This window comes from Phoenix dactylifera, chromosome 13, assembly GCF_009389715.1.
Source record: "Phoenix dactylifera cultivar Barhee BC4 chromosome 13, palm_55x_up_171113_PBpolish2nd_filt_p, whole genome shotgun sequence".
NCBI lineage: Eukaryota > Viridiplantae > Streptophyta > Magnoliopsida > Arecales > Arecaceae > Phoenix > Phoenix dactylifera.
In genome coordinates, this window is record NC_052404.1 from 11,955,621 (window position 1) to 11,967,604 (window position 11,984).

Here is an 11,984-nt window from a genome sequence, read left to right on the forward strand (position 1 = left end):
CGGAATTGCCACCGGATTTCATACAAAAAAGTCGTCTCATTGTGTTTCGTATGAAGATTGACAACCTGCAATGTTGCGTCTAGTGGTCGTGGTGCATGTATTATAAAGCAACTTGGCAATTTTCAAAACAAGAAAGTTAAGAAAAATTGTTTTCTATACAGGCAGAGTATAGCTTATGAAATGGCTAATTGTATTAACGTCCGTATCATCTTTTCTGTTTAGACAAGCAAATGTATATGACGTGCTTGATTCCTAAGCTGCAGTTTGTTCAACACTAGAATGCCTGCTCTTGACGTCGGTCCAAACTGGTTTCTTTGCTGAGTATTGGTCCCTCATTCTGATGTTATTCTGTTGCGTTGCTGCTAGATACATTTCTTACAGTAGCTGACTTTCGTTGACCATCAAGGTACTTAATGAGATCAATTTGGCATTCCATGTGGGCATGGCAACGGGCTGCTATTGACGACCCATATCCAACTGGTGAGTCATTTCATCCGGCTAATTGTGCGGTGTAAACCCCAGAGGTTATCTGCCTGTAACTTTATCATGCGAACTGGTATCTATATAACCATCGATTGTAGATCATTGCTTGTAATATTTTTTTCAGACTAAACAAGGCGTTACAAAAAGTACAATATTTATTGAAAGTTGCCTCATCAAAGAGATCGACAAACATAAGACCGTACAACATCAAAACGAATTCTTCAAACGAAATCCATCCTAGCTGTATTTACCTTTTTAACAACAACATAACAGACTCCAAAAGAATGAATTAGATCTGTGAAGAAATCTTTTTTTCCAAATCAGCATGCGAACGTTTCCTGATGATACGAATTCCGTTAGTGCCAGCAGTCTTATTCCAATGTTCTTTTTCCCCTAGATCACGGTCATGATATACAGACACCAAAGAAAGTCTTTCGCCTTTGGTAATTCACAAAAAGAGGAGAACCCTGGCTTAAAAAATAGTGGGAGTGAGTAAATATTACACAAATTTGTAAACCATTTGTACCTTTTAGTTTTTTTTGCTTTTTTCTTCTTTTTTTTTTTTTGCCTTGGGGTGGGGCGGCTTTATACATGGATCAATTGTCTTCTCGTCCTAGATTCTGAGAAGAAGGGTAGCAGGTTGCAGATTAGAGTAGAAGGCAAGTCTCTGCCGGAGGTGGCTTGACCTGTAGCCTGGCTTGCTGCTGAGACCAATAGGCGTGGGCTGAGAGCACCCGGTCCAACAATTCTTGGGGGACCGGCTCTCCCCTCCTCTGCTGAGGGGAAATCCTGGCCGTGTGGACCAGCGTCTTCCACTTGTCCTGCGTCCACAAACATCTCACCGCCTTTAGCAACACGGTCAAGTACCGCAACTTCTCTGAATAGCCTATAGAGTATTGTGGAGCATAATTGAAGAGACGGGAAGCTTCCTCCAACCACAGAAATACATCAAAAATAAAAAAATAAAAATCCTCCAACTATAGAAGTAAAAAATAAGAATAAAATATTCTTATCATAATCCTAAATATAGCTTGAGAGGGATCCAGCCTATGGCCGCTGCCGTACGCGGATAAGGGAAAAGAAAACCAATGGCGTATGGACGGCACCGACCATAGGAAGACGATAAGGATTTCCCGGCATGGCGCAAAGAAGGCTAAAATATGGCATGGTCTAAAATTTTAAAGAAGAATTTTTTGGTAAATAGTTTACGTAAACTCTCTATTTCTAATAAAGACAGGATGGTTTTGCCATCCTCTTCAATAAAAAATAAAAACAAATCCAAAAAAGACGGCGACGGCTCTCTAGGTAGCTGAAAAGACCGAACACCCGTGAGATCTGACGGACGCTAGATTTAAACTTCAAGATGATTTACCTTAAGATCAACGTACGTCCTGTGCTTGGCATTTTCGAAGGCTCGAAGCTTAACGTCTCGCCACCTATGGAGAGAGAGAGATGAGATGGCCTGCAATGATATATGATCGGCTCAATTGGAAGAGAAACTGATCAGTACACACCTTCCCGTCCCGAGCTTTTCAACAGCCTGGACAAGTGCTTCGACTTCGGCAACTGTGAAGGGTCTCCTGATGCGGCGTTGGACCATCTCAGAGTGCCTTGGCTTACGGAGTGGAACCACGGCCAACGCCTCCACGTCCATCGGCGGCACCACCGGAACTAGAGCTCTGGAATTTGCCGTTGTTTTATCCAGATATGACACATCAGCCGGAGAGTGAACCGAATCATGATCACTCTCGGGGCAGTTTGCTATAAAGGTCAGCAGAACAGGCTGTGGGGTGGCATCAGATGCCCCTTGATCTGCTGTGGGATTTGCAGGTGGGATCCTAAACAAACAGAAACAGCATTAGATATTTAGCAAATAATCAGCTGACTTCAAACGGATAATAAATGAGCAACACAGTTCACAGGATGCCTGAATGAAACAACCATATTAGCTTTACAAGGATCAAAGCAAAACACGATCCTGATTCCTGATCACAACTGAATTAATTCACAACAGAGTTCAATTTAAGCACACCAGTTAATCAGTACAACCAGGAATTCCGAACATGATGAAGCATTTCCGAGAAATGCCCTCATTTTTCTGTAGGAGGATGAGATAGAACTACCTGGTAATACATGAGGGATCAACCCGTTCACGAATGCAAAGAATACTTTCGAAGGGCATCCATGATGAATTTAATTAGTTTCTAACCTTTGTAGAAAAGATATATCCAGGTTACCAAGACTATATATTAACTAGAAGTGAATCGGTGTCAAACTCTTTACCTTGATAATGGTTCAATAGCATCACTAGGCTGAAGAAGATGGGGATCCTCAGGGCTTGTCAGGGGTGCTGGAGCTTGTGTGGGATTTGGCTCCAAAGTGAAGCCCAAATTGTCCAGCTCTTCACCGTGAGAAATACCAGCCTGGCGCAGGGTTTTGCTGTCATCTCTAACCTTCTTCCCTTGGAGAAGAACACCAACACGGAGTCCACGTCCAAGAATAGCAGTCACAGCCTCCAGAACGGTCCTCTGCAAAAGAAAATATAGCTATAAACCTACTAAGTTCAGAAAACATGTTCTTCTAGCAATAGAAAATATCTACCCGTCCGATGTAAATGCAGCAGGATCAATATACCGATTATAGGAACTCAACTAATTTAGTATTGTTCAAGTGCAACTATAGAAATTTCTCATCCGTGAGCTGGATAAGACATACCGATTGCGACCGTGATTTAAACTTTTTTTTTTTTTTTTGGGGGGGGGGGGGTCAAAACGGTGATTATAACTTCAACGTAAGGCAAAACTACACGTGAATAAGCTAGCCTAGCATTCACATTGAAAAGCTAAGACAACACATCAAGTCTATAATCACTGCAAATAATATTATTTATTGCAAAGTAAAAAAAAAATATATGTTCCTTTAATGTTCTGTCACTTAACATTAAAGGTCTTTAATTACATATCGAGAACAATTATAAGATTATCGGGTTATCGATTTCTATTGCATTAATACAGGCAGCTTAATACAATAAAAATATAAAAATCCTGTCAATGCGAGATTCCAAAGGCTTTGGTTTGTACCAAATGGAACAGATAAAATAAAGAATGTGCATAATGTTGGTAACAAAGCAGAACATGAAATAAAAAGATATTAGGGGATCATGTACCTTCAAGGAACCAACAGTAGCATTTTGAGGAATCTCAACAAAAAGTTCTGGCACCTTGAAGGACTTGATGCTAAGTTTCACTGAAAGAAAAGGACAGTACACCTCAGAACCTTGTCATATCAGGGTCAAAACAAAATGAACCAAGTCAAAGATTTAACAGGCCATCATTATTTCAGGTTGCTTATTATATACCTTGGTAATCTCCTGATTCACATGATGATTTTTGACCTGTTGCTGAGGATAATGCACCATTCGCTGCAAAAGCTATGTTATTATTTCAAAATTCAAAGTACTACCAAAAAGGTCGGAAGGTAGGTAGCACGTGTAAGTAGCTTAAACGATACCAACCTCCATGTAAAGTTACAGGTGAATCACTTGCTTCTACTTTGATGCCACCCTTTCCAGGTGGGTTAGATATACCTTCACGAAAGATCCCTCCATCAGATGCTGACATCGAGCAGCGCTCGAACAACTTCCTCCTCTTGAATGAACTCCTTTGAGTTCTTTGACGTGTGCAAGACATTCTCCTGCTGCGGAAAAATGGCTTCATTTCTACATCTGGTAAGAGAAAAACATAGAAAGTCTAATCAATGGAGGCAAGTCACCCGTAAGTATGTGTTTGTGAGAGAGAGAGAAAATTATATGTCACATACATATGCAGGTATATGTACAATCACACACGCACGCACTAACATAAAATCATGAATTAAGATACCAATATTACAGAATTCGTACCAGTGTTGGAAAGCTCCCCATCCGTCGACATAGTTGGAGCAGCTTTCCAGTACTTAGATGCCAACAGCTTCTTTATCCTACGGTCTCCTATACATGGTGCCTTACAGGCATTAGTGGTGATGGTGCCAGAATTAGTGCACCCTGAAGAATTTTCGTCATCATCTCTATCTACAGAAAATTTCATTCCATCCCTACGCTTGGGAACAAAGCTATTATACGGAACATGATCTCTGCATGGAGGCACTTCAGCACTGCTGTCTGAACTAACCAAAGCAGGAGGTTTGGCATCCAAATCCATCAGATCCTCCAAACTGTACATATCTGGAGAACTCCAGGCTATGAGATTCCCAGTAATTCGCCGTTCAGCTTGGAGTGGAGTCTTAATTCCATCTCCTTCACACACACACGATTCCACAGAACCAGGAGAGCACCTCCGAGCGCCGCATTTTTGGGCGGTGGTACTGGTACCAAGAGAATGTCCGAATTCACCCCTAATAATTGACTCCCCAGCAAAAACATCCTTGTTATCAGACTTTATAAAGGCAGATGCAGGTGATGAAGCTGCTGCATTTGGAGTTTGTGAATGCTCCTTCGAGGTATAGCTGTCCAGTCTGTAAAGGATGATCTCAGAACCCAAAGTACCATCATCACAGCCTCCTTGATCAAAAGCTTCAGTTTTGAATGGCTTCTCATTATCTAATTGCTCCTGTTTAACAGTATCCTTTTCAGTAGTTGGGTTAGATGTTCCAGTTATGTCACATGGAGTCAAAGAACTCTCTCTCTCCGACAGCAACTTTCCAGCTACAGTGGCGAGCAAATCAAAAGCACACATCTGATTGTTCTCGACCTTCTTTCTAACAGAACGCTTACCCTGTAGATGAACTGAAATGAGTCATACAGAGTTTAACCAACCAGAAAAAAGAACGAAGCAGACTGGGATAACAAATATACCCTAGCTGATCTTGGAACATGCGGCATCGCAGGAACCTGGTAGCCACTAGATCCATAATCCAACCTCTTCTGCAACACCATATCTCAAAGACTCACCACAACGAGAAGCTCAGCACTTAGTAGTAAACAGCACCACGGCGTTCATAATTCATCTTCAAAACCCATATTTTGAAGCTAGGTACTCAAAGCAGGGTCCACTCTTCGGATCGAATGAATATAGCAGAAAATACTTTGCTTCCCAGAAACCTATGATGGAACACAGCCAAAAAAATTTCAAAGTTCAAGCACTTTCATTTTGTTTTTGAAAAACACACATCAATTAACGTCTAAGGTTCCTAATACAAAAAAGCATTTTACAAGCAAACTAAGGTGTTAGATGTCAAATTGAAAACTCAAGATACCCCAGTAAAAGCTGAATAAAAGCATCAATAGCATTTCATACAGTAGAATGGAACCAAGAGATCTCAGATCCAACAATAAACAAAATGGTGGAAAAGCCCCCTTTTTCCACAAAAAAAAAGAAAAAAAGAGCCGAGTTGTCCAGCTCTCTGGAAACCCAATAATATGCGTTGCCGGAACTCTGCAAAAGTATCCTACAATCAAATTTTGTCAAACTGACGCATTTGAATGATTATTTTATATCTCTCCTACGAAATTTGCATGCCTGCAATCTTAGGCGAAAAAGGACAGGGACAGAAAATTTGCTAGAGGAGAATATCAAAGGAATAAAGAAGGAGATCGCAATGATATATAAAGGGAGAGAGATTTTAAAAAAAAAGCGTCCACTGTGTTTCTAAACCCAGAACCTCTCAAAGATCATGAGATTCAAAATAAAAATTAAAAATTTATGACAGGAATGGATCAAATCTTACCTTTATTAACACCCTGAAGTATCTAATATTAACTAATGTCCCGAAAACTTCAACCTCGGTTGGAGAATCTGAGACATCTAATAAATTTCCTGCAAGCAGAGGAAAGGGGGAAATCATTTTTTCCCATCTTAAGGAAAGAGAAGTCGTAAATAGCACGAAACCCTGTAACGAAGGGAAATCACATGCATAGAGATCCGTAAAGCTTAAGGAATTCAGGTTCCAGATCCAAAACCCCAAGAAACATGACACGATCCAAATGAATTCCGGACATAGATATTTATTGCATAAAGATAGATGGGATCTCGATCGAGTTTGCCAAACTTGAAAAGAAAAAAACAAGTCCAAAAATGGCATAGATATTAATTCGAATTGCCTCCACAAACAAGACAGATCCTAAGAAATCACGAAAAGTCAGGAAAAAAATTCAATTCCATAGTTCCAAAGCAATTCCAAGGAGACTTCAAAAGCCCCTCCAAAATCAGAGAAAAATAAATGGAGTTCCAAAACGCTCCCAAGGATTAGGCTGGAAATGGAGGGGAATTAGGGAAGGAAAATCCAAGTTGACACGATCAAAGGAAATTCACGCCAAATTCAAGAACTCCACCAAGCACAGAGAAAAAGAATCAAAGCGATCAAAACAATATCAAAGCAAAATTCAAAACAAAAAAAACTCCACAAAAATCAGGGAAAATAAACCGTAATCCCAGCTTCAAACCCATCCCGACCGGAACTCGACGATCTCACCTCCAAACCAAAGATTTGATGAAATCCCGCGCCAGAATCCTGGCGATTCCGGGGCAGATCGTCAGAAGAAACGCTGGAATTCCGCCAAAATCCGTAAGAATTCCGATGAAATTATCGATCAAAGAAAGATTCTGAGACAGAACCGAATTCCAGATCTCGATCAGAATTCGGAATTCAACATCCTCTCCATGAACGCCTTAAATTATTTTTTTCTCCAAAATTCGCTCTTTTAAACGAAAACGTCTCTCTCTTTATTCCAGTTTTTTTCCCTCTCCCACCCTCTCTTTCTCCCCACCCATAGAGATCGCCAAAACCCTGAAAACCACCCTTTTGCTTAAACCCCAGCTCTTATACATTTGACCCCTGCCGCCGAACCTTCCGGTAAAACCCCCTCGATCCCGCCTATAGCCAGTCACCTCAAACTACCAAGACCGTTTCCTCCCTGCGCGTGATCCATTCCCCCGCTCCTGCCCCTTCCGATCACGCCCACGTGTCCATCCACCGGATCTGACGGCCCTGCCTCTTTAAGTCACTTTTTTTTTTGAATTTTTTCAAAAGTTCGGTTGGAGGACGGGATAGGACACCGGTTTAAAATATAAATTCCTCCTTTTAAAATGAAAGGTGGGCGTCGCTCCAGAACCCACTTGCGGCCAGATCACAGCCGTCACATTGGCATCCGACGCTCATCAATAGTGTCTCAGTAAATATAGTAAAATCATTACTCATGGCCGTATTCAGTGAGACCTCGTTGCACCAAAAATAAAAAATAGTAAATTTATAGACCGCTTGATCTTGTTCGATTTTTGAAAGTATACTTGTATTGCTCCATGAAAATTAATTAATTACTTTTTTTCGGGTATAAAGTGGATAATTTTTGTAAAAAATATAAATTATTTAATATTTGTCATCGAAGGAGCGAATGTAGGAAATTTCAGGATAAGCGTCTAATTTTGGTTCTTGTAAATAGGAAATGTTTGTGGATGAGAATATACGGAATTATGCGGAGCCGATGATAAGATTCCGCTCATAGGGCAGTTCCGCAGAAAAAATAAAAAAGAAAAAATATTTCCGAAAATGTGTCTGCATGGTAAAGGCGACTATGTTCAAAGAAAAGACAACACGGGCTTTGATTTGGCTTAGCTATCCTTAATTAGTTCCGACAAACTCTTGGATTAGAGTTCGGATCGAACGGTGCTGATCTATCTTGGCTAAGTGTTAGCTTATAAGGATCCCACATCAAGGACATCGCTTTTCAACCTTTTCTTTAAGCTTGAAATGCCCTTGATTTTGGCGGCATTTACAAGAGGAAAGGTTCCGAACGTCTGTCTGGAGTCGCGTCAATTCACTGGTCAGAAAAGCTTTCCCTTGCCTTAAATCGTAGGGGTATTTTTGTCATTTCGTACAAAAAGAGAGTTATTTTCCGGGCCATTCGTTCGAATGCTTGCCACGTAGGACTAAAGCGGATGCCACGTGGAGGGAAGGCAAGAGCCCCATTGGGTTCTTTTTATCGGGTATTATCTGGTGATTATTAAAGTCCGCTAATATAAAATAATAGTAATTTCTTATTTTTTCAGATGGAGCGTATTCGGATCTCGGAGGGGCGGATGAGGGGAGGGAGTGGTCGCTCGGGGGTCACTTTCGTAAAAGCCGAAACGACGGCGAGGGGTCACGTGGCGGAGGGACAGCCACGAGATCTGACGGCGTTAGATCCGGGGATAAGGTGGGGGGGTTGTGTGGTGGGTGTCGAAACTCGGGACGGAGAGCACGACGCCACGATCGGAGGCTTACCGTTATCCCCGTCAAAGGGCGGCGCGCGATACAGGCGGCCTCCCTAGTTTTTCCCGTTAACTAATCCCTCGCCCGACACGTGTCGGGTCGGACACAAGGGGGAGCATCTAGCTTTCCGGTACAGCAGTTACATCGATGGAGAGTCCGGCTGCGGGTACGGGCTGATCGCCGTCTGATCTAGTCACGGCGGTCTTCTCCCTGTTCCCAAATAGTGTAGTCCCTCCCCAGGATAGCCGTTTGTTGTCTTCTAAGAGAAGCGAAGGCTTTTTTTCTTTTTTTTTCTTTTTCTTTTTCTTTTTTTTTCTTGTTCTTAGAGTGATGTTTTATATAGTGCGTGTATAAATGCATCCAATAAAATCAAAATACAATAACTCGCGGAGTTCCAATGACAGTTTCCTTTCTTCTAAACAAAAAATGTACTTTGAGTGGTAGACCGTGTAGGTAGCCATCCAATGGACTGCCCTATTGATTTTTCTAAATATATACTTGGCCTAGATGGCTTCTTTGTTTAACCCTAAATTGTGTCAATCTATTAGCCTATGTAACAAGATCCTGTGGACTTTTAAGCTTGGGTCTATCTATTTGGCTTGAAGTGCATCGTATGATTTTGCCAGCCTCATCTGATGGTTGCGGTGGGTTGGCGGCCCACGGGAATCTTTTCTAACGTGTGGGATGGGTTATCGGTGGTTCCGGCAACGCGACGTGACGATGGAGTGGATGAGGTGAGAGAAAAAGGGTCTCGGAAGAGGAGCGAAAAGAACGTGCTAGGCGGCGGAGACTTCTACCTTTACCGGTTTCCTCTCCGACGTTTTTAATTAAAAGGAAGTTTACGGAAGACTTCAACCGCTGCTATTTATTGCAAAGCGGTTGGTGAGAGAGAGAGAGACCGGGGAGGGTGGTGCGGTGGGATCCTGGAGATTCCATGTAGCTTTCTGAGTTCCCAAAACAGTTGGAGTTTTCTTGACGTCCAAGGTAACAGGGGAACAGTCAGAAGCCCGCCCCTTCTTTCTGAGTTGTTCCAGCTCGGGTGGGTTGAATATTTAAACACAGAAGCAGCCCCTAACTAACTCAACCTCTCGGAATGATGTCTCGAGAGCCCGAGGTTTATTCCCATGTCTTGATACGCCAAAATTGGGACTTATAATTAGCGACTTGGCATGGGCGAAACCCCTCCCCGATCTCACAAACAGCTAAAGGTTGGCCGGTTGGTCTGTTCGGTTAGCTCATACGAGGAATAGGTCCAAATGGTGCGGCAATTGGCAAGTCAAGAAAGGAAAGTTGGTTGCTGCTTGGGGGTGGTCGCTCCTTTGAGGCTTTACTATTGGAGGTGGAGCTCTAGGCAAAAGGACAAGGCATTTTCTATATGAGACGGGTGCTAGGGATCAGACACGTTCATTTTTTAGGAAGATTCGGCAACGGCGATGGAGTGGATCCTACAGAAAAGATGAAGGAGGGCAGAACACCCACTTCTCTGCGATATCTAATGGTTGGTGAAGAAGTGTGATACCATTCAGGTTGTCCATGTGTACTGGAAGACAAATAATACGGCTAAATCGCCTTTTAAGTTGGATGTTCCTTCATCATTGAGCAGTTTTTTCTCTTTTGATAGTACTGGCCATCCTCATGTGAGATTAGTATAAATAGCCGATCTACTTAATTAAAGAAAAAGAAAAAAAAAAGAAAGAAGGAAAGGAGAGCACAGACTTGGAAGCCATATGGTGCACTGCAGTTTGTTTGAATTAAGTCTAATTTGTGATGGATGAGCCCGCCAAACGGACGGTCAAAGGTTTCGCTTCGCGCGGCTAGCCTGCTGCAAGATACCGGGCGCCTTTTTTTGGTTTTTTTTGCCCTCTGTATTTAATGAGGGTAATCATTGAGATACCCAATAATTAGGGGCACTACGCCTGGGACTGGGCCTAGGCGAATGGGGTGGGTTCGGTGGTGAGAGATCACGTTGGCTGTCGGTCTTTTAAAAGAAATGCAGCTGCCCAACTACGGCCAGGAAACAGTACGCATGGGTTATTGCTATTATTACACTAATTAATGATCTGGAGGGAACCTAAACATGCTCACATGGGAGGTGTAATTTCTGTAGCCAGTCACGGGGTACGAGTATAGGTTATTCTCTCAGGGAATCCTGTACCGTGCGGTCCTTCTCTCTCAGCCGTCTGATCGTTATTGATCGTGCTGGCCTCCTATTCCATCAGTTAGGTCTTCTCCCCCACCACCAACAGTTTCCACTTTAAGATATTTGTCAATGTGGTTGGCCTAAGTTATGAATCCATCGGTTCGACCAACCACAGGTCCCCACTTGTGGCGGGCGCGCAACAGCCAATTTTCGCAGCTAGATCTCTAAACATCCCACTTCTAAGATCAAATGTAACCAAAATCATCAGGTCTTGTACTAGCTCAGATCAACGGATCCTCATTCATCCAGCATCCCTGCTTGGCAATTGCCTCTGCGATCAAATATCAACGCATAAGTATTATTGTTTGACTAGACTACCTGTCAACTTAATATAGTTAGTACGTTTCATTCCATAATTTGTACAACTAGCTTGCAATGCAATTTCGACATATCATCATCTTCCTCGTATAGGCAACATACGGGCAAATTATACCTCATACCACTGCACCAATGTGGCTGTGCATCATGCCCATCAGTTTGTTTTCTTTGCATAGGCTGATGACTATATATGATGAATGAATGAGATTTTTAGAAAAGAGATGAGGTGATTGGCATAGCGCATGGCCATGTCGATGCATGCAGGTGTAGGGTATAATTTTTCCACCGAATTACATGAGCATTCATTATGACGGAAGGATAGCCATAGGCCACCGCCGCAGGCCGCCAGATCAAAAGATGTCAGCATCGCGTTGCCGGAATGAATCACCAACGCATCATTCATTCATCCGAACGGGGTGGCGGATGGCAAGAAGCTTCTTTTGAATGAGAGAGGGCCTGACTCCATGTTCGGAGTATACACTAACTAAAATCCCAGCCATTTCATAAGAAAAGGTGTCACGTGAATCAGCCGTACATATTATAAGAAAAGGTCAATATAATATGCAGACACGTATGTTCTTTCTAGAGGGAGAAAGGGATATGAGATTCCTCCTCCCATAACGACGCTTTCGTTGCGTAGAATAACTAGTACTGGAGATAACTTGGTAGTCTACGCCGCCTGGAAGAGGTAGGCAATTAATATAAAGATTTATACGGAGAGAAGGCGATCAACTTTTCG

At 42.4% G+C, this 11,984-nt stretch overlaps 1 protein-coding gene across 4 annotated transcripts; it reads right to left on the reverse strand.

The window, feature by feature from the left end:
* Positions 1 to 561: 561 nt before the first annotated feature.
* Positions 562 to 7,239, reverse strand: LOC103715893 (telomere repeat-binding protein 2-like). 4 transcript variants are annotated; one of them, XM_039133114.1, is made up of 11 exons: positions 6,952 to 7,238; positions 6,208 to 6,296; positions 5,336 to 5,581; positions 4,385 to 5,255; positions 3,998 to 4,207; positions 3,842 to 3,913; positions 3,650 to 3,729; positions 2,767 to 3,011; positions 1,998 to 2,321; positions 1,856 to 1,919; positions 562 to 1,304 (listed from the first exon to the last, which is right to left on the reverse strand). In XM_039133114.1, the coding sequence occupies exons 3-11, from the start codon at positions 5,414 to 5,416 to the stop codon at positions 1,131 to 1,133; spliced, it is 2,121 nt and encodes a 706-aa protein (XP_038989042.1). In that variant the 5' UTR covers positions 5,417 to 5,581; positions 6,208 to 6,296; positions 6,952 to 7,238; the 3' UTR covers positions 562 to 1,130. The 4 variants fall into 4 exon arrangements, with proteins under 4 accessions (XP_038989042.1, XP_038989044.1, XP_038989043.1 ...); XM_039133116.1 differs by having other exon boundaries at positions 3,842 to 3,904; positions 6,952 to 7,237; XM_039133117.1 differs by having other exon boundaries at positions 923 to 1,369; positions 6,952 to 7,239.
* Between the last annotated feature and the right edge of the window lie 4,745 nt (positions 7,240 to 11,984).

Excerpts from the sequence above, each read along its gene's own strand:
- LOC103715893 (XM_039133115.1), bottom strand. The coding sequence starts at position 5,416 with ATGGTGTTGCAGAAGAGGTTGGATTATGGATCTAGTGGCTACCAGGTT. Across the intron at positions 4,208-4,384 it reads TGGGGAGCTTTCCAACACTG|ATGTAGAAATGAAGCCATTT; the intron begins GTACGAATTCTG and ends TTCTCTTACCAG. Across the intron at positions 3,914-3,997 it reads ACCTGTAACTTTACATGGAG|CTTTTGCAGCGAATGGTGCA; the intron begins GTTGGTATCGTT and ends ATAATAACATAG.